Below are 21655 nucleotides of genomic sequence, written 5' to 3' on the forward strand. Positions count from 1 at the left end.
AGGGAACAGCAGACAGGGCAGGACAGTGAGGAGAGGGAACAGCAGACAGGGCAGGACAGTGAGGAGAGGGAACAGCAGACAGGGCAGGACAGTGAGGAGGGGGAACAGCAGACAGGGCAGGACAGTGAGGAGAGGGAACAGCAGACAGGGCAGATCAGTGAGGAGAGGGAACAGCAGACAGGGCAGGACAGTGAGGAGAGGGAACAGCAGACAGGGCAGGACAGTGAGGAGAGGGAACATCAGACAGGGCAGTGAGGAGAGGAGGGAACAGCAGACAGGGCAGTGAGGAGGGGGATCAGCAGACAGGGCAGGGAGGAGGGGGAACAGCAGACAGGGCAGGGAGGAGGGGGAACAGCAGACAGGGCAGGGAGGAGGGGGAACAGCAGACAGGGCAGGAGAGGGGAGGGAACAGCAGACAGGGCAGGGAGTGGAGGAGGAGAGGGGAGGGAACAGCAGACAGGGCAGGGAGGGGAGGAGAGGAGGGGAGGGAACAGCAGACAGAGCAGGGAGCAGAGGAGAGGAGGGGAGAGGAGAGGGGAGGGAACAGCAGACAGTGCAGTGAGGAGGGGGAACAGCAGACAGGGCAGGGAGGAGAGGAGGGGAGGAAACAGCAGACAGGGCAGAGAGGAGAGGAGAGGGGAGGGAACAGCAGACAGGGCAGGGAGCAGAGGAGAGGAGGGGAGAGGGGAGGGAACAGCAGACAGGGCAGGGAGGAGAGGAGGGAACAGCAGACAGAGCGAAGACTAGCAATACAGGACGAGGTAGAGTCCATAGCCAGAGCGGAGAAGTTGCAGAGCTCTGAAGGAGGGCACAGAAAATTCAAACAATACAACACTGAGAGAGCGCGCAGGAGTAGTCGGAGAGAATCCAGGAAGCAGGACTGGGAGCCGGCTGCAGCCTCCTATCTTTTTGTTATTTGACATGCGCCTGATCCAGAACATGTCGACCATCCAGGAATACGGCCCGCTGGAATATACCGCCAACAACCGGGTGGTCAAGATCGCAGTGATCGGCGGCAGCGCCGTCGGGAAAACCGGTAAGAAACCCAGGGCAGTGTGTACGCGGTCTCCAGGCGCCGCTCTCTGCCCCCTGCAGCGCGGTGCCAGGCGCTTGGAGTCCGGGGTGGTGCCAGGCACTGTGTCACGGCTGCCGATTCCTGGCTTTTTGAAGTGAGTGTGAGCAGAAAGTTTGCTGCTGTATGCAGACAGCTCCCGGATCTATGGGGAAAGAGTTCTGTCAGTCTCCCTTTGGAGTGGGGAGTGGGGGGGGGGGGGGGGGAGTGGGGTGGGGGGGGGGGGGAAGCAATCCGGAGAAACTTGGTTGCCAGCTGCAGCATTGTGTTTATCGCCCTCCCTGTTTGGGGATGGGGGGTCCTTGAACTGACGAACAGCTTTATCATCTTCCCGTCTGTTTCTTCCCTCAGCTTTGGTGGTGCGATTTCTGACCAGAAGATTCATTGGAGACTATGAAAGAAACGCAGGTAACGGGTCCAGGAGTTTTGCATGCTTTTGAAAACTCTGAAACTCTCATTTCGTAGGTGTCCTTTTTGTCCACATAATATTTCTTTTACTGTCTTGGCAATGTAATTTGAGTTTCTTTTCTGAAATGACTAACTTTAATATTTCAGGTGCTTTATACTCCAGACAAGTCCAAGTAGATAGAGAGCAGATTGCACTACAAGTTCAGGACACACCAGGTGTTCAGGTGAGATTTTTGCATGTCTTCGCCTCCCCCTCCCTCCTTTTCATCTTTTCAATTATACTTCACATAACAACAGAAAGCCCCGTGGGATGGAGAGTCCTGGCTGACACCAGGGCTCTCCTTGTTGGATTATTCCACCAATGTATAGTACTTGGGTCAATGCACCGGAATCCTTTTGAAGGAGTGATAATTGGCTGTGGTATGATGCTGAAACTGATCAGACTCCCACCCCCAGTATAATTTTTATTCAAATTAGTTTCCTGTACTTTTTTTTTTAGACAAATCTCTCTTCACACTAAAGCGCAGCAGGTCAGGCAGCATCCAAGGAACAGGAGAATCGACGTTTCAGACACAAGCCCGAAACGTCGATTCTCCTGCTCCTTGAATGCTGCCTGACCTGCTGCGCTTTTCCAGCAACACATTTTCAGCTCTGATCTCCAACATCTGCAGTCCTCACTTTCTCCTCTCTTCACACTAACCCAAGGACAGGGAAAATGTACATTTGTGTGGCTTTTGGATGAGATGTCTCTCCTACTTGTTTGCTAAATACATGCTGCAAAATCCTCTGGTAACCCACTAATTTATCCAGTGGGTAGCTGAGTCAAGTCAAGCAGAGTAAGATTGCACTAGATGTGATCCTCTGTGCTGAGTTAACTGATTTCAACCAAGCTCGCAGTTTAGTGCCTACTCTCTCTATCTAGGTTAGAGGAATAGCAGAGTTACAGTTTCCTGTTGAAAATACAACTTTTAGTTTGGTTATGAACTCAGAATACATAAAGTATCCTGACACTTTGTTCACGTATAATCCTTGAATCCAGTCACTTGGAGAAGGTACCAAACAATGTCTGTGATATGTGGGGATTGCAGGGGTGTTTGAACACTACTTTCTTGTTATCCAAGAGCTTTTCTTCAGAAGTCCTTGACCTGTAACACAAACTGTTCCTATATTTATAGATTTTGCTAGAGCTGACTAGTTCCAGTGTTTTCTGATTTTTTATTTCAGAATTCTAATGTGTAGTGTTTTACTTTTTTCTTAAATTAAGAGCTGCTTTATCTTTTGCTGTGGCATAATAACATGGATTATTAATGTGGATTTTAAAACCCAGACCTTAAAAATGGAACTCCAGATTCATTGTGCAGCAAGGATCCATTCACTTTAATGGTCATTCCCATTCTAAGATTGGTGGGGAGGGAGTAGGCACTAAACAACAGCTGTTATACAGAATGGTTCCTGTATCACTATTATTGACTTTCTTTACACCGTAAATAGTTCTGTTGTAAGCAGACATTGCAGAAAATCCCTAGTTGCTGAACCAGTTCGTGTGCTTTAGCAGATGTAGCCACATTCCTGAAGCACTGTAACCCTGCCATTGTCCAAACTGAGCTGTTCTACAGCTTCACGGTCCATTAATCTGCATTCTGTGGTAAAGCTGTTGGACACCTGTCAAGTCAATGTGTTTCATCTTACTACAGTTAAATCCAGTACATGAATACTAGCACTGACACTTTGAACCTACTTCATACAAGGTGATTATTTGAGTATATGAACTGCAGAATTGTTTTCCTCAGAAAAGCCTTTTTTGGTACAAAATATGCATCATTTTGCCAAAGATTTATGAACAGTTGGGTGGTGAGTAGGGATTATAAAGCTACATCTACCATTTCAGCTGCTTTGCATTTTAAAACAAAAATTACTCATAAAATGTCAGCATCATTGCCTAGGTCAGCATTTATCATCCATCACTAATTGCTTGGAGGGCAGTTAAGAGTCAATCACATTGCTGTGGGTCTGGAGTCACAGGTAGGCCACACCAGGTAAAGATAACACATTTCTTTCCCTAAGAGATTTAATGAACCAGAAGGATTTTTATGACTGGTTAAATTAGGCTTTGTCTTCCTTTAATTCCAGATTATTTTTAAATTCAAATGTCATCATCTGCCATGTCCCCAGAACATTCATCTGGGTTGTGGATTAGTCCAGTGACATGACCATAACTCCTCTACCTTCCTCTAGCATTATTCATCATTTCAAATTGCTTCCCATTCCTCTTAACACCAACAACCCCATTCAAAACTTAGAAATAATTTCGTTCACAGTAAGTAAAAAAACTTACATACACTTTTTGTTCTGAAAGTTATATCTGTAAATCAGGTATTTAAGGATCAGTAAAATAGAGGCAAAGTACCGACTCAAACTAACACCCTGCACTTGTGGGAAATTCCTATCACCGATGTCCCTACATGGACAGGAGCAGAATTCAAATTATCCCAACTAAATACATCATCTGTTCTGCAGTTCCACAAAGGGTGTAATTTACATTCATGCTTGGATGGGTAACAGCTGTTGTAGAATAGCTCCTGTATCCTAATGTGTTCAATAGTTCAAATATTAACTAACTAATCCATATATTTAAGGCACCAATATCCATCCATATTAATAAAACTATGACTGTTTCCATAATTTCTAACTTCCTAACTAATCCATTCTAATATTCACCTGTTTTTTGACTGTCATGGTGACCTCTCCTCAATAATTCTCAGGTCATATGCTGTTTATGCATTCTTTAACTCTTTTTCCTGGTGGAAATTCCTTTTGATTCAAACTCCCACTTCACCCTATCAAAGAAGAAAAAAATGCTCCAGTTATGCAACCTTACCTTCTGTAAATTATCAGTTATGGTCTTGTTTTCACTTTTCTTCTTGCTACTTGTGCAATCTAGGTGCTATTCCTTATTTTTCAGCAGAACCTCACTCTCTGGCAAATTCCGTTCCTTGTGTGATGTTGAGCTGTGGGACATCCTTCATATTTGGAATGCCATTTAGCTGACATACACAGATGGAATTTTAACTAATGGGGGAGGGCATCAATTAGTTTCTGGCGGTGGTGCTCCTGTGACATTATAGGCTTCTAGCTGTTTGCCATTCATTGATTTTTGAACCATATGACTGCCCATTTTGATTTTGATTTAAGGCAAAAATACTATTACACTGTTTAGCCCAGACTTGAAATCAAAGTATTGGATTTAAGCTAACTGGGTTGAATTCATAATTTTCTCCACAGATCTATTTAGATTTATTAAGTAATGGTCAACACTTTAAGTGGAAAACAGGTTGTCTCCACAATCAAACTGCCTGTTGTTACTTTGCTGCACAGCTGAATCAACACAGTCCTGCCCTAGTAGAACTATTTTATATAGCTCAGACAAAACTAACTGATGGAGAACCACAGCACAGCACACTAGGACAACTGACGTTGTATGTAAGCTCTGTTCTTGTTTACAAAATAAACCTATTCGTATTTAAACTAAAAAGAAGTGATTTTTGTGATTTTGCTTGATTATCACCTTTTTTTAAAAAAAAAACTACATATGCATTAGATAAAACTTTATCTAATCAGTGTGAATATCATTGATAGTTATTTTTGTTTCTAGATAAGCGGACCAAGTCTGAGCTGCAATGACCAACTTAACAGATTCATACAGTGGGCTGATGCAATTGTACTGGTTTATTCAATCACAGACTACAAAAGCTATGAACTGATCAGTCACCTCCATCAACATGTCTGCCGTGTGCATTCCGAGAGCAGAGTTCCGGTCATAGTTGTAGGAAACAAGGCTGACCTCCTTCATGCTAAACAAGTGGAACCTCACCATGGCCTTCAGTTAGCAAACATACTAGGATGCACCTTCTATGAGGTGTCTGCCAGTGAAAACTATAATGATGTGTATAATGCTTTTCATGTGCTTTGCAAAGAGATTAGCAAACAACAAATGAGCAGCAATACTGAAAAGAGAAAAACATCCATTATACCGCGACCAAAATCACCAAACATGCTAGATTTGAGGAGACGGTTTAAGCAAGCTCTTTCTGCTAAAGTACGGACTGCAACATCTGTCTGAGGTAGCAGCTGAAGGTATTAATATTCTAAATTAAAACTGATGTTTCATCATGCATGTAAGAGATGAGGACAAGTCAAACTGAGCATGAGAAGATCTGGAAAGACAGTACAATACTCAGTCATCTGTGCCTTTGATCATTGCTCAGTTCGTAAATCTATGAATTTTATGAACATCGTATTCATGGCAAATGGTGGAAGTAGACTGTTGAACTGTCAGAAATCCCTGACTCAACTTCTGTTGAGGGCTTCATAGAATTTGTTAATACATCTTTGTATAAAATGAAGAAGATGCAGTGGTGATGGATAACTAATTGGGACAAAACTCTGTTCTTTAAAACAGTACATGTTTCTTTGTTTGTTGTAACTCCAATTGTTCAATCTGGAAAGATTGTATTTATCACTTGAATTGTTCTGTGCTTACACCAATTGCTTTCCATTTTTTCTAGTAAAGTGATTTGCATTCCAGCAGGACGAACAATGAGGTGGTGATGGTCCCACGCTGTGGGCAGTGCATGGTAGAAAATCATAAGTGCATACCTGATGTTGCCTTGTTTGAGAGCTGCTTCCCCCTGGAAGTAGTGAGGAGCATAGAATTGGCCTCATGGTTGCCTCTGCTACATTACATAATGGACTGTTGTGCAAGTATTTCAATAAGCTTGATACAGTCTCAGTCTTTGCAGCTTTTCAGTAAGCTATTCTGCTTTAAGTAAACACATCTATCACCCAACACAGGCCATACTAGTCTATTTGCATTCCATTCCAGTAAAACCAGGCCTCTGTGCCTTCTCAAATTATTTAAGACCTTCTGACCTTCACATTCTCCCCCCACCACACAGCAATCTTGATTGTGTAAAGAAAATATAGCATAATGGCCTACAATTGAATCACCCCTGCTCTAATCAATGACATAAGACCACAGGAATTCAATTGAAGCTTGTTAAATAAAAACAGGCAAATACCGTCCAGAGAGCCATTCTAAACTGAGCACTGACACCTGACCTCCGTGTTAAGTGGGAAAGCTTTCCTCATGTGCTAAGTGCAAAGGGAATGGAAGCCAGCTTCTAAATGCACTTTATAAAAGCCACTTGTGCTTTTGCTTTAATCTGTTTACAGCAATGATTCCTCTCCAGAGGACAATGGATTTTCCAATATTTTGACAAATAAACATTTAAACCAAGTATGCGGTTTCATGAAATACTTTTGATGATTTACTTTCACAGTACATCTTGTCCTTATCAAGCCTAGACATGTGTCACTCAGTCCATTTACTGATTTACAGTTTTGTCAGCTTGTGTTTTGTCCTTGCAGTGTCTACTAGTTTCTAAGCATATTTCAATAACAAAGTACTTTCACATACCTGATCTAACCATTACAATTTTTTCCCAAATGTGTCCTTTTTGCACAGAGCCATGTGTTTTGTTCTGCTGGGGTTTGGGTTAGTTAGGGTTGTCAACTATTGATTTTTGCTGAAATATCCAACCAAGTTCCTTCCATTAAACTAGTCAAACAGTTCACTTTAAACATCAAATGAAGTCAAACTGCAGTTTTATAAGGTAGATATATCCAAGTATATTCAGTGTTTTGCCAATAAGTGGAAGTGATGAGTGGGCTCTTAAATTTAAATCCTTTCAAACTTTAACCCTCTTCCTCTATTAGCCATTCAATGCAGTAAAATCTGTTTTTAGTCAAATAGAAGTTAATCACATTAGCTTATATTTCAGTTGTGGACTAACTTAATCACTGACTACAACAATAATCTGTGCTACATATCTATAAATGGTCTGCTATTGGTAAATTGAAACAAGATGTATACTCATGCACATAGGATTGGATTGTTTAAATTTTTAATAAGATGCAGAACAATATTTACACACAACTTTGAAAGTTTCCAGACTTAATTTAATCTAATCTAGGAAAATTGAGACTATGATTAAATTGTGTGTGTGGATAAATGTTTATGGCTTAAGTGTAGACTCTGGGTCCACAACCAATATATGTTTTAAATCATGGGTAATAAAACCATACAATCTGAAAACAACAGTAAATCGAAGACTAATATTTATGTAGTATTCAAAGATGCCTGCAGCGTGACAATTTTGCATTAAATAATAATGAGCTAATTTAGTTTCCTTCCTTTCGCTTTCCTTGCAGTATGTTGTTTCCCATGTCCCTGATAAAAAGAAAACTTTTAATTCAGCGCAATCTGAGCACTGCATAATGCTTAGCATATTATTTGGTGAACAGGAGAACCAGTGGACTCAACTGTTCATTTATTTTTACACCTGTCTTATAATGTAGTCTTTTTAAAATGCAGTTTGTATATTTCACTTTTCCTACAATGAGTCTCCCCATTTCCTATCACTATTAACTCTGACAAAATCTGTCTGGTTATTACAGATGCTAATTGTTCTTTGTACTCTGCTCAGATAATTTATTAAGTCTCAACAGTAAGTATTAGCCAGGCTATTTGACCCTATAAGGTATGATAATTGAACATCTACACACCAGTGGTTATTAGTTGAATGGAGACCCTTGTCTTCACCACCCTCCCACATCCCCATCCAGCTGAGGAGGGAAATCAGTATATTCTCGTGCTATGGAAATAGGATCAAACTAGGGCTTTTGTAGTTGGAATGGCTTTATTATTCAATGCAAAAAATGAATTGTTGGGAGAAGGGGTGTTTAATAGATGGAATAAATGAATCTGCCAGCTTTTATTTGCATCAGATTTTACTGCATTACGAAGAATAAGCCTCAATTGAAAGAGTTTTATTAATAAATATAGCAAATGCACACCATTAAAAAAATTATTAACTATTTAGTACACTAAAGTTTAGTGCAGCTGTATGGAATCTAACCTGTGTAACACAAATATCTCTTGTCCGCTCTTCTGTAGTTATGTTCATGCCTGGATGTCCTTGGAGAGGGCGCATGTGCAGTCCATCACGGATTGTGATGCTTTTAAAGCAGACACCGTGGGGAATATAGTGCTTTATTTTCCCTGGCCCTTCCCTCTCTCCCCCTTCACTATTGATGGTTTACATTGCTCATAATGAGTTTTGCTTGTTAATATCTAATTGGCTACACAGGTGATTACTGATGGCAGTTAGTTTTAAAACATTTTAAAAAGTCTTAGTCATTTGGTGTTAGGAATGTTGTTCAGCTGTGCATGATAGCACGCCTGGGTAATAATATAAAAAACTTCTGTAGGGCTCTAGGTCCAAGTGGTAATGTTCCTACCTCGAAATCAGGAGACCTCGGTTGAAGTCCCACCTGTTCCAGGAGATGTGTAGTAACATCTTTGAACAGATTGATTCAAAAACATAAAACAAATACCTCTTGTAACATAGTGGTAGTATCTCTACCTCCAAGGTGGTCAAGGATTTCAGTCATAACACACCTAAACATGTTGATTTAAACAAAAGATCTCCAATAAAATGTCGAATTGAAATAAAGTGCTGGAAAACCTAGCAAGTCTGGCAGCATCTGAGGTGAAAGAAACATTGAGTTGCATATGGTGCATTTTTGAGTTGATGTTATTCAACAATCCCATTTTATTCTCATTATGCTATCATTTAAGAATAACTCCCAGGGTTTAATAAATTGCATTCTAAGTAAATTTATCAAAGTAATTTAATCAGAAGAAAGTTGCTGTTGTTACTCCCACGTGGAGATCTATTGCAATTATATGGACACATCTGTCCTGTACCATCCTCACATCCACTCTAGCTCATTTGCAACTGTTCTATGATATTCATCATCCAACAATATCTATCTCGACCTTTCTTCCTACTTTCCTTCACTTTGCTCTAGCTTTCCAGCCTTGATTAAATAACAATACTGATGTACTGTTCTGGATATCACTTTTTTTTTTGCAAACTTCCAAGCCCCTTTTCATTTTGTTAGTCCATGGAATGCTAAGCATACATCACAGCATTCACATTTCAGAGGGAACTATTTCCTTTTACAGTCCTTTATCTATTGTTGAGGTTTCGGAGGCATTTAGGAAAGAGGGATGAAAATAGTTTTATTTGTTACAAAGTTGAGTTTTGTCAACACATCCCTCAGCTTCCAAAATTACAGAATTAAGTTTTAATTTCAAAAGTTTAACAGTTATCTTTCAAATGACAGTTACTCCATCATTTCCTATTTCCACTCCTGTAATTCATGTTACCCAGGTGTTTTCTAGGACAATTATAATTAAGTAAATTGATTTAGTGAGTAGCTCTAGTTTTTTTTCAATTTACAAAACAATTTATACAAAATAAATCAATTCATGAAAATACCTAGTAGATTTTTTTTTCTGTAGTTTTTATCAGTCAGGGCTGGTTTGGCTGTATGATGCTTGCTGCCATTTTAACTTTGTTACTTGGAATACTCACTCTGATTAAGTTGGTTTGTATGTATGTATCTGTGAGAGTTACACAGTTGAGTTTCCTCCCTGGGAAGAAGCTACACTAATAATGGTGTTAAACATTTTCAGCAGTCAAGATTTAAATAGTTTTACAATTATACTTGTATAACATCAGGAATTTTCATTGGATTGTCCTGTTTGGCTGTTGTAATATTTGGTAGATGCGTCCAATTGATGCAGATGTGGAGTTTCCATTAAGTTTTCTGTCGCAGACATGGTGACATTTCTAAGTAGTTATGAGTTTGATTCTTCGTGTTTCACAATTCCACTTCAATATTAGAGAAACTTTCCCGACTGGTAGAAGTATGGAGTGCTGTGCAATAGTATAGAAGCAGATTCAGAAATGTGACACAACTTAAGCAATAGCTGTTACCGTCAGTGAAGTTCTTGTCCTTGATGTTTGATCATAAAATTTGCTGATACTTTGCAATGTAATTATTAGAGATTTATTAAGAAATAATTGACTACAGACAAATTCTGCACCTATAGAATCACTAACATAAACTATTTATTTTTAGAAATGACATTTTCAGTGTTGTACACATTGCTGCACAATTCAGTTTGATTCTTAAATCAGTTTTTGGGAATGCCTTGATGAGCAGATTAGAAAAGTTTTATTGTCAGTAATATAGAAAAGTAAAACCTGAAGTGGGAAAATGGAAAAAAAATCACATTAATACAACCCAGAAACATCATGTTAGACAAGAAGTGGGCTTGAGCTTGCAATCAGACATTGATAGGTACCTGTATAACAGCCAGGCATTTAGCCACCTCTTCCTCATATACATGTCTGCTGTTCTCTTGAAAGATTGCTTGTCCTCGATATCTGTATGTTTTATGTCTTGGTTAGTCCAAGTTTCTGGTTGCCATTATGTAATTGTTATATTCCAATATCAGGATGCAGTCGGTCAGTTGCAAAGATGAGTCGAGTTACATCAAGTGGATTTAATAGTCTGGTAGCCAACACAATCACCTACAAAGCATTAAAAGTTTTTAAAAGGTTATTTCTGATCTTAGCTGAATATTTAGCAACTGATTTAATGATTTCCTGTCCCTGACAATAGAAAAGACTTGCAAGTGAGACTTGAACACAAAATACTAATGAACAATACTGGTATTAATTGTGACTTAACTCTATTCCTGATGCTAAATTTGATCCTAGAATTGTGTTGAGTTCACTGATCTCAGTGTCAGTGAGAGGAGTGCTGCAACAATCTAAAATACCCTCAGACTAAATTTGGGAAGTTAGCAAGGGATTTTGCTCCTGGTTGCTATACAGCAAGTGCACATATCAGGTAAGACTTGGCTCGGTTGTCATGTTCTTTATATATGTTCTTTATATATACTCCTACTTGAATAATAGTTATTTGGGTCAGTTTGCACCCAGTGAGAAAACACGACTTCAAAAGGAGGAAGAAGGGACAGAATATCCCAGTTCCTGAAAATTAATCTTGAGGTATTGTGCGCTGTTTTGGGCTCATATCTCAGGAAGGATGTACTGGCCTTGGAGCGTGTTCAGAGGACATTCATCAGAATCGTCCCAGAAATGAAAACTTAACAAATGAGGAACGTTTGAGCAATCTGAGTGTATACTCGATGGAGTTTAAAAGGCTAAGGGTGAGATCTAATTTGAAACTTACAGAATACTGAATGGCCTGGACAGAGTGAATGTTGGGAAGATGCTTCCGTTGGTTGGAGAGACTAGGACCAGAAGACACAGTCTTAGAATGGAGATAAGGAGAAACTTCTTCAGCCAGAGAGATGTAAGTCTATGGAATTCACTGCCACAGAAGGCTATGGAGGTCAGATCATTGAGTATATTTAAGACTGAGATAGAAAGGTTGAGTATCAAGGGTTATGGGAAGAAAGTAGGAGAATGGGGTTGAGAAACTCATCAGCCTTGATTGAATGGTGGAGCAGACTTGATGGGCTGAATGGCCTAATTTCTGCTCCTATGTCTTACGGTCTAAGTACTATATTTGAATTCCCCATTATTTTCAATTAAGTGAGATGTAGGCAATTGAGATTGTACTAAATATCACATGAAGAAAGCCAACCCTTATGACAGGACTTCCCAAACTGTGGGTCACAGCCCCACTGGGTTATAGCTTTGAGGAGGCAATGGCTAACATGGAGTTTGGACTTAATTCTGGCAGCTGTAAAGCCCCTTTAAATGTGTGCAATTATTTTGTTCGTGAGTGTGGCTTAATGGACTACTCTTTGAGACCTGATTTCAGCTGTAAAAAAGCCTGTAAAGAGGTAGGTGTTTGTGTTTTTTTTTCTGGAGAAACTATGTTTTTTGAAGTGTTGTTGGAACTGCACCCAAATTCGCAGGTGGGGAGTATTCCATCACGCTCCTAACTTGTGCCTTGTACATGGTGGACAGTCTTTGGGGAGTCAGGAGGTTAGTTGGAGGGGCTTTTGCCTGAAACGTCGATTTTCCTGCTCATCGGATGCTGCCTGACCTGCTGTGCTTTTCCAGCACCACTCTAATCTAGACACAGGGGGTTAGTTACTTGTTCCAGTATTCTTAACCTCTGATCTGCTCTTTTAGCCATTGTATTTATATGGTGAGTCCAGTTGAGTTTCTGGTCAATGGTAACCCCCAGGATGTTGCTAATGGGGAGATTCAGTGATGGTAACACCGCTGCATGTCAAAGGCGGCGGTTAGATAGTCTCTTATTGGTAATGGTCACTGCTTGGCATTTGTGTGGCACAAACGTTACTTGCCACCCGTCAGCCTAAGCCTGGATATTGTCCAGATCTTGTTCCATTTGAACATGTACTGCTTCATCTTTCATTGTGGTAATAACTCTGAGACATTACAATGGGGTCACAGGAGGACATGTTTAGGGAGCACTGCTTTGTGGCACAGATTTTGTGATCTGAAAACTGTACAATCAATTTACAATTGGCATTATTTTTAAAATTCTAAGTAGCCTTATAAAGGCATCCTTTGGAACTTTGCAAAACTTAGGCAAAGTTGGTAGGTTCCATCAAATTCATAATTAGTTCAGTACTCAGACTGTCAGTCTCAAAGGTGTAACACAAGGCACCACTAACTTCTCTTTGTCGCCAAAATGATCTTCTTCAGCTCTCTTCCTCCTCTGAGAGTTGCAAGTTTGCCAGGAAAGACCTAACGAGAGAGCTAAGAGGAGCCAGGAGGGGACATGAGAAGTCGTTGGTGGATAGGATCAAGGAAAACCCTAAAGCTTTCTATAGGTATATTAGGAATAAAAGAATGTCTAGAGAAAGATTAGGGCCAATCAAGGACAGTAGTGGGAAGTTGTGCTGGAGTCCAAGGAGATAGGGAAAGTATTAAATGAATATATTTTCGGTATTCACACTGGAAGGTTGTCAAGGAGACTGCTGAGATACAGGCTACTAGACTAGAGGTTCACAAGGGTGTGTTAGCAATTCTGGAAAGTGTGAAAATAGATAAGTCTCCTGGGCCGGATGGGATTTATCCTAGGATTCTTTGGGAAGCCAGGAAATAGAATGCCAAGCATTTGGCTTTGATCTTAATGTTGTCATTGTCAACAGGAATAGTGGCAGAAGACTGGAGGATAGCAAAAGTTGTTCCCTTGTTCAAGAAGGGGAGTAGAGACAACCTTGAAAATTATAGTCCAGTGACCCTTATTTCGATTGTGTGTAAAGGGTTGGAACAGATTATAAGAGATAAGATTTATTATTATCTAGACAGGAATAAGTTAATTAGGGATAGTCAACATAGTTTTGTGAAGGGTAGGCCGTGGCTCACAAACCTTATTGAGTTCTTTGAGATGGTGACCAAACAGGTGGATGAGAGTAAAACAGTTGAAGTGTTGTATATGGATTTCAGTAAGGTATTTGACAAGGTTCTCCAAGGTAGGCTATTGCACAAAATACGGAGGCATTGAGAGTGATTTAGCAGTTTGGATCAGAAATTGGCTAGCTGAAAGAAGACACAGGATGGTGGTTGATGGGAAATATTCATCCTGGAGTTCAATTCCTAGTGGTATACTGCAAGGATCGGTTTTGGGGCCACTGCTGTTTGTCATTTTTATACATGACCTAGATGAGGGCATAGAAGGATGGGTTAGTAAATTTGAAGATAACACTAAGATCAGTGGAGTTGTGGATAGTGCTGAAGGATTTCGCAGGTTACAGAGGGACATAGATAAGTTGCAGAGCTGGGCTGTGAGGTGGCAAATGGAGTTTAATGCGGAAAAGTGTGACATAGTTCACGTTTAAAGGAGTAACAGGAATGCAGGATACTGGGCTAATGGTAAGATTCTTGGTAGTGTATATGAGCAGAGAGATCTCGGTGTCCATGTATACAGATCCCTCAAAATTGCCACCCAGGTTGATAGGGCTGTTAAGAAGGCATACAGTGTGTTAGCTTTTATTGGTAGAGGGTTTGAGTTTCAGAGCCACAAGGTCATGCTGCAGCTGTGCAAAACTTTGGTGCGGCCGCAACTGGAGCATTGCGTACAGTTCTGGTCACCGCATTATAGGAAGGATGTGGAAACTTTGTAAAGGGTTCAGAGGAGATTTACTAGGATGTTGCCTGGAATGGAGGGAAGTTCTTACGAGGAAAGACTGAGGGACTTGAGGCTGTTTTCATTAGAGAGAAGATGATTAAGAGGTGACTTAATTGAGACATATATGATAATCAGAGGGTTAGATAGGATGGACAGTGAGAGCTTTTTCATCGGATGGTGATGGCTAGTAGGAGGGGACATATTTTTAAATTGAGGGGAGATAGATCTAGGACAAGATGTCAGAGATAGTTTCTTTACTCAGAGAGTAGTTGGGGCATGGAACACACAGCCTGCAACACTAGTAGACTCGCCAACTTTATGGGCATTTAAATGGTCATTGAATAAATATATGGATGACAATGGAATAGTATAGGATAGATGAGCTTCAGATTGATTCCACAGGTCAATGCAACATCAAGGACCGAAGGGCCTGTACTGCGCTGTAATGTTCTATGTTCTAAGTCATTTGGTGAGTGTCAAGACAGCAACACTCAAAATATGTAGGGCTGGTGGGCAGTTCTGATCCTGAAATTCCTAAATCATCCAGGAAAACATCATCATGGAGATGACCAATCAGAGAGAAGCTGCTCCATGTGAATGTAATAGTTGGAAATGGTAAGGAACTGCTCTTTCAATTACAGGTTCATTCTCCCATGTGTTTGTTGCTGATAGATTCACTAACGAGAGATAAGAATGATAGAGAAACAGCCCCAAATTAAAGGATCAGAGTGCATAGTTAGTGTCAGTATTGAGGAAGTGGTTGACAATGGGGTGTTGGGGAAATGAGACTGAGAACAAGAGGCAAAGTCCAGAAGCCCCTGAGACCTGGGCCTGGAGCAGGGCTGCTGTATTGCCAGAGGGGAAATTGGGAGCTACCATTTTGCAGAGATGGCCGTGTTACCACCGGGTCTGGGGACAAAGACATTACAAGAGGGACATAAGAGAAAGAGGGAGACGTCAGGGGTGTGTGGGTGATGGATGAAGGCTGCAAAGGAGAGATAGGAAGTTTGCAAGATGGAGTCAGGGAGGAGGAGGCAGCAAGGGCAGGAGGGGTGTTCTGGGTGGATGGGAAAGACAGGAAGGCTACAAAGGTAGGAAAGAAGAAAGGGGGCTACAAAGACAGAACAGTTCCAAACCTGCCCACACAGGAACGCATATCAAACTAGAAGTTAGGAAAACTGAAAACACTGAGGTATTATTTACTTGTAAATGTATATGGAATCTCTAGATTAATGCTGCATATATTCAGGAGCTACTATATGGGAAAAAGGCAGTGGATGCTCTTGTAATGTAAAATGTGTCAATTTTTAAATACAAATCTGAGATTCAGTGAAAAAGGAAGTAAATTGCCTGGTTAAAATATTCCAGCTTTGTGATCATGTGATTGAAACACGTTAGCTGTGACATAATTTATTGGACTAAAGGCTTTTTGTGTGCAGCAATGAAGGAACAAAACTTTTGTTGCTAACTTACGCATGTTGTATTGTGCCAATTTAAATACTGTGGTGTCTAGGAAATTAATATTTTCCTTGAATGTTTAAATTTACTAGAGTAATTATTGAGCGTAATGATGTATTCTAAGCTGCTTCTATACAAGTCGAAATAGCCCCAATACAACCCAAACACAGAAAGTAATATGATTGTGTTATCTAATTAGAGAGTTAAAGAAATGAAAGAGAACTTGTCACAGGAAGCAAAGAACTAAACAAAGCCTCTGAAGGGTTTTGGAACAAAACATGTATCTTGTGCCTCACAAGACAGGTAACATGATTTCAGTTGTGGCTTTCTTCTTTGTAACATTCACCTTGGCTAGTGATCCCTTATAGAGATGCTGACTTCAATGCAAAGCTGAGACCCAGTTGTTTTCGAGGAAAATAGGAGGATTATCTCCTTGGAGCAGGAGGTGTTAGACAATAGACAATAGACAATAGGTGCAGGAGTAGGCCATTCAGCCCTTCGAGCCTGCACCACCATTCAATATAATCATGGCTGATCATTCCTAATCAGTATCCTGTTCCTGCCTTATCTCCATAACCCTTGGTTCCACTATCTTTGAGAGCTCTATCCAACTCCTTCTTAAATGAATCCAGAGAGTGGGCCTCCACTGCCCTCTGGGACAGAGCATTCCACACAGCCACCACTCTCTGGGTGAAGAAGTTTCTCCTGAGCTCTGTCCTAAATGGTCTACCCCGTATTTTTAAGCTGTGTCCTCTGGTTTGGCACTCACTCATCAGTGGAAATATGTTTCCTACTGCCAGAGTGTCCAATCCTTTCATAATCTTATACGTCTCAATCAGATCCCCTCTCAGTCTTCGAAACTCAAGGGTATACAAGCCCAGTCGCTCCAGTCTTTCAGTGTAAGGTAATCCTGCCATTCCAGGAATTGACCTCGTGAATCTACGCTGCACTCCCTCAATAGCCAGAATGTCTTTTCTCAAATTTGGAGACCAGAACTGCACATAGTACTCCAGGTGTGGTCTCACCAGGGCCCTGTACAGCTGCAGAAGCACCTCTTTGCTTCTATACTCAATTCCTCTTGTTATGAAGGCCAGCATGCTATTAGCCTTCTTCACTACCTGCTGTACCTGCATGCTTGCCTTCATTGACTGGTGTACAAGAACACCCAGATCTCTTTGTACTGCCCCTTTACATAAATTGATTCCATTGAGGTAGTAATCCACCTTCCTGTTCTTGCCACCAAAGTGGATAACCATACATTTATCCACATTAAACTGCATCTGTCATGCATCTGCCCACTCACTTCACTTGTCCAGGTCACCCTGTAATCTCCTAACATCCTCATCACATTTCACCCTGCCACCCAGCTTTGTATCATCAGCAAATTTGCTAATGTTATTGCTGATACCATCTTCTATATCATTAACATATATTGTAAAAAGCTGCGGTCCCAGCACGGATCCCTGCGGTACCCCACTGGTCACTGCCTGCCATTCCGAAATGGAGCCGTTTATCACTACCCTTTGTTTCCTATTAGCCAACCAATTTTCAATCCAATCTAGTACTTTGCCCCCAATACCATGCGCCCTAATTTTACTCACTAACCTCCTGTGTGGGACTTTATCAAAAGCTTTCTAAAGTCCAGGTACACTACATCTACTGGATTTCCCTCGTCCAACTTCAGAGTTACATCCTCAAAAAATTCAAGAAGATTAGTCAAGCATGATTTCCCCTTCATAAATCCATGCTGACTCTGTCCTATCCTGTTACTACTATCCAGATGTGCAGTAATTTCATCCTTTATAATAGACTCTAGCACCTTTCCCACCACTGAGGTCAGACTAACTGGTCTATAATTACCTGCTTTCTCTCGCCCACCTTTCTTAAAAAGTGGTATAACATTAGCCACCCTCCAATCCTCAGGAACCGACCCCGAATCTATTGAACTCTGAAAAATAATCACCAACGCATCCACGATTTCCCGAGCCACCTCCTTCAGTACCATGGGATGCAGACCATCAGGCCCCGGAGACTTATCAACCTTCATACCTAACAGTCTCTCCAACACCAAATCCTGGCAAATATAAATTCCCTTAAGTTCAGGTCCTTCAGCCACTGTTACCTCAGGGAGATTGCTTGTGTCTTCCCCAGTGAACACAGATCTGAAGTACCCATTTAATTCCTCTGCCATTTCTTTGTTCCTAGTAATATATTCCCCTGTTTCTGTCTTCAAGGGCCCAATTTTTGTCCTAACCATTTTTTTGCCTTGCACATACCTAAAAAAGCTTTTACTATCCTCCTTAATATTCTTGGCCAGTTTACCTTCATACCTCATTTTTCCTCTGCATATTTCTTCTTAGTAATCCTCTGTTGCTCTTTAAAAGCTTCCCAGTCCTCAGTTTTCCCACTTATCTTAGCTATGTTATACTTTTTCTCTTTTAACTTTATATGTTTCTTTACTTCCCTCGTCAGCCACGGCCACCCATGCCTCCTCCTGGGATCTTTCTTCCTTTTAGGAATGAACTGATCCTGCAACTTCTGCATTATACATAGAAATATCCGCCATTGTTCCTCCACGGTCATCCCTGCTAAGGTATTGCACCATTGAACTTTGGCCAGCTCCTCCCTCATAGCTAATGTCAGACTGAATTTGAGACTAGATTAAAATCCTTCATGGAGCTATAACATCACTTTAAAAGTTCTCTTTCCAGGATCTCCATAGTTTCTGGAATATTTTGAATAAATTATATATATTTTAAATCATATTCAAAGAATGTACTGAAGATTAGCGTGAAGCAACGATATTGCCAGATTCATTTTTCCCAGTTTTCTCTGCTTCCTTGCTCCAACTTAATTCCACGGATAATGGAGTTCATGTTCTGCCATTTTTAGTGAATGGGGCCCTCACAGGATGCAAGTTGACTCTTTGACTGTCAATGCATCAGAACTGCCCCCGCAAATTGTAGAGGTCAGTGAAAAACGATCAAGAATGGAAACCCTGGATGACAGTGACCCCGAACTGAGGCAGAGGCACAGGTGCTCTAAAAATGCTCCAGTTATAATCAGTACTGAAAGCTGATTGAATTAGGGGTGCCTTTAGATCTATGTGTCTGCCTTTATGAAATGATCAGATTTGCATTACTATGTACTGATGTTCTATGGCTTTGTAAAAGCACAATGGAAATGCACAATTTATTAGACTGGCACATGGATCAGGATGAAAAAATGGTTTTTAAATCCCAATTCACTTAAGATCAACAATACAATATAATGCTATTAAAAGAAGCTTTGGTAAAATAGCTTGCAAACTGCTTTAGCAGGTTTGGTGAGTGGCGCTCAATTACATCAAGGGTGAAACAAACTTATTGGATAAATGATCATATCTCCCTTCACCAATTTTAAAAGTTTAGCAAAATCGGAGATTAACTGATTGCCTATACACAGTTACTGACACAGTTTCTACAGCAGTGACAATTGGCCCCAGAGGCCACATGCTTTCAGCTATTGAGAGTATGTTGTTCCTGCTTTTTTGCAACCCCTACAAACAAATAAAAGATGCTATGAGTGCTGGAATGTTAGCAATTTGAAAAACTTGAAATAATGCAATTCACATCACGTAGATCATCATTTGAAAGAGAAAGGCATGCTAGCATTGTTAATGTTTTGCAGAGAATTTGTTAATTAAACTTTAACTAAGGTCTTACCTGAAATGGTAGCATGAATTTTGTTTTAGATAGTGATCAAAATACTGGTTATTTATAGCATTTTTTTCCAGAAATTATGAAAATTTAAAGTTTTCCAAACTAGCCCCCTTTAGCAGAAACGAGAACTCCACTTGAATGCATTCAAATAGCATTTTTTTTCTGGGAAGTAAGAAATTGGAGTGCTTTTAGTTTGCTGATGAACTGTACAGCTAGAAAATTATCATTTTTGCAAGAGAAACTGCTAGTATATTTTCAGTGAACTACTCCATAAATTATCAGGTTAAGGAAAGTTTGATTTTTTAAAAATTTAAGTTTTGATTCTGTCTCTTCAGTCACCGTGTTTAGAGAGCTTAACATCCAGCTAAAGCCTTGTACCAAATCTAATTTGATCAAAAGTCTGGGATATTCCTTGGAATATGTCAGAAACCTCACTTACATCTAAAAACTTGAATCATTGATGGGAGGAGAGGGAGGTACAAAAGATTAATGAGGCTAAACCTTGGCATTAGATCACTGAGAAATGAGGAACTACAGAGCTTTAAAAAAGGGGACTGAAAGGTGATGTTCTGTTTCAGTTAATGACATTAAAAATGTTCTGGAAAACCAATCTTAAATTATGAAAGCAGAACAAAGCAACAAAGGTTTAAATTAGAAAAGGAAATGTTAGGCTCCAATCAGGAAGTTTATTTCACAGAATTATCAACATATGGAACAGACCTCCTGACATAAATTGGTGAAGATAAGAAAAAACCTGGAATTATTTAGCAAGTGATTGATGGCGAGTTAGTTATCAACAGATTGATGATGAGTTAGTTATCAAGAGATTGATGGTGAGCTATTTATCAAAAGAGTGTGATGGTGAGTTATTTGGTTTTCGTACACGGACAAAGCGTGCTTGGCCAAAGGCTTCCTATTCTGTAATTACCTTGTGCTCTTGTGTTTTAGTTGAAGGTATTTCCTTTATTTGTTACCTTCTCATGAAGGTGACCGCTCCTAATTGAGTATTGTGACATGGGCACCTACAGCTGCCTGGTTTATCATTTTGCTGAACTAAAACATCAGAAAATTAAACTGAAGCTTAAACCGTAGTTGAACCAGTGATCACCTGGCTCCTACAGCCTTTGGAGAATTGGACAACCTACAGTTGGCACATCAAATCACTGGAGATGTTCCACCAAAGGCATTGTCACATGATCCTCTAAATCTAGTGGAAAGAAAGTAGTCAACTCTAAACCCCTCTCCCAAGCTAACTTGCCCAGCACCGACACATTACTAACTGACAACCAGCTCTGCTGGACAGGGTGTTGTTAGTATGCATGGCATATGTCTCCTGAAGCAACTGCTTTACTCAGGACTTGGTTGTTGCTGAAGGCACACGGGAGAACAGTAGAAATGCTTCTGTGATGTCTTCAAGGCATCCCTGAAGTAAAATTAGACTGAGCCACATGATACAATATTAGCATAGGCTGACGAAAAGCATAGACTGAAAGATTTTAACGTGTTTCTTACTAAAAGAAAGAGAAGGAATGATGATGTGGAGGTGCCAGTGTTGGACTGCGGTAGACCAAGTCAGAAGTCACATGACACTAGGTTATAGTCCAACAGGTCTATTTAAATCACAAGCTTTTGGAGCGTAGCCCCTTCATCAGGTAAAGTGAGAGAGAAGGAATGATGATGTGGAGGCGCTGGCGTTGCACTAATGGACAAAATCAAAAAATCACACAACACCAACAGGTTTATTCGAAACCACAGGTGATTTCAAATAAACCTTTTGGACTATACCTGATGTCATATGATTTTTTACAGAACTTATAGGCAGAGAGATCAAAAGATCATACAAATGGTATGAGTGGAGTGTCAACAGCTGAATAATTACAAAAATTTAAAAATAAGGTGGTGCTGGAGACAAACCAAATGACTGGAATAACCATAATAGAAACAAGAGTCTAACCAAAGT

The 21655-nt window shown here is 40.4% G+C and overlaps 2 protein-coding genes across 4 annotated transcripts in view; one reads left to right on the top strand and one right to left on the bottom strand.

Annotated features, from left to right (window-relative positions):
* The first annotated feature begins 703 nt into the window (after positions 1-703).
* On the top strand, positions 704-6777 carry rasl11b (RAS-like, family 11, member B). The gene is made up of 4 exons (XM_043691032.2): positions 704-1036; positions 1424-1480; positions 1628-1704; positions 5133-6777. Exons 1-4 carry the CDS (start codon positions 922-924, stop codon positions 5598-5600), a joined length of 717 nt encoding a protein of 238 aa, XP_043546967.1. The 5' UTR covers positions 704-921; the 3' UTR covers positions 5601-6777.
* A 602-nt stretch (positions 6778-7379) lies between these two features.
* scfd2 (sec1 family domain containing 2) overlaps positions 7380-21655 on the bottom strand; it is a 325676-nt gene continuing 311400 nt past the window's right edge. The window contains exons 9-10 of one of the 3 annotated variants that reach the window (XR_006311787.2): positions 10758-10986; positions 7380-10326 (exon numbers count right to left, since the gene is read on the bottom strand). Coding sequence is in view for 1 of the 3 variants with exons in the window: in XM_043691021.2 (XP_043546956.2) it covers positions 10894-10986 (93 nt within the window). In the remaining 2 variants the exon portion in view is untranslated. Of the gene's footprint in view, positions 10327-10443; positions 10987-21655 lie in introns of those variants that run through there. The other 2 variants (XR_006311785.2, XM_043691021.2) reach the window with 2 other exon arrangements.

This window comes from Chiloscyllium plagiosum, unplaced genomic scaffold, assembly GCF_037043375.1.
Source record: "Chiloscyllium plagiosum isolate Xiang-an unplaced genomic scaffold, Cpla_swu_hap1 HiC_scaffold_1, whole genome shotgun sequence".
NCBI lineage: Eukaryota > Metazoa > Chordata > Chondrichthyes > Orectolobiformes > Hemiscylliidae > Chiloscyllium > Chiloscyllium plagiosum.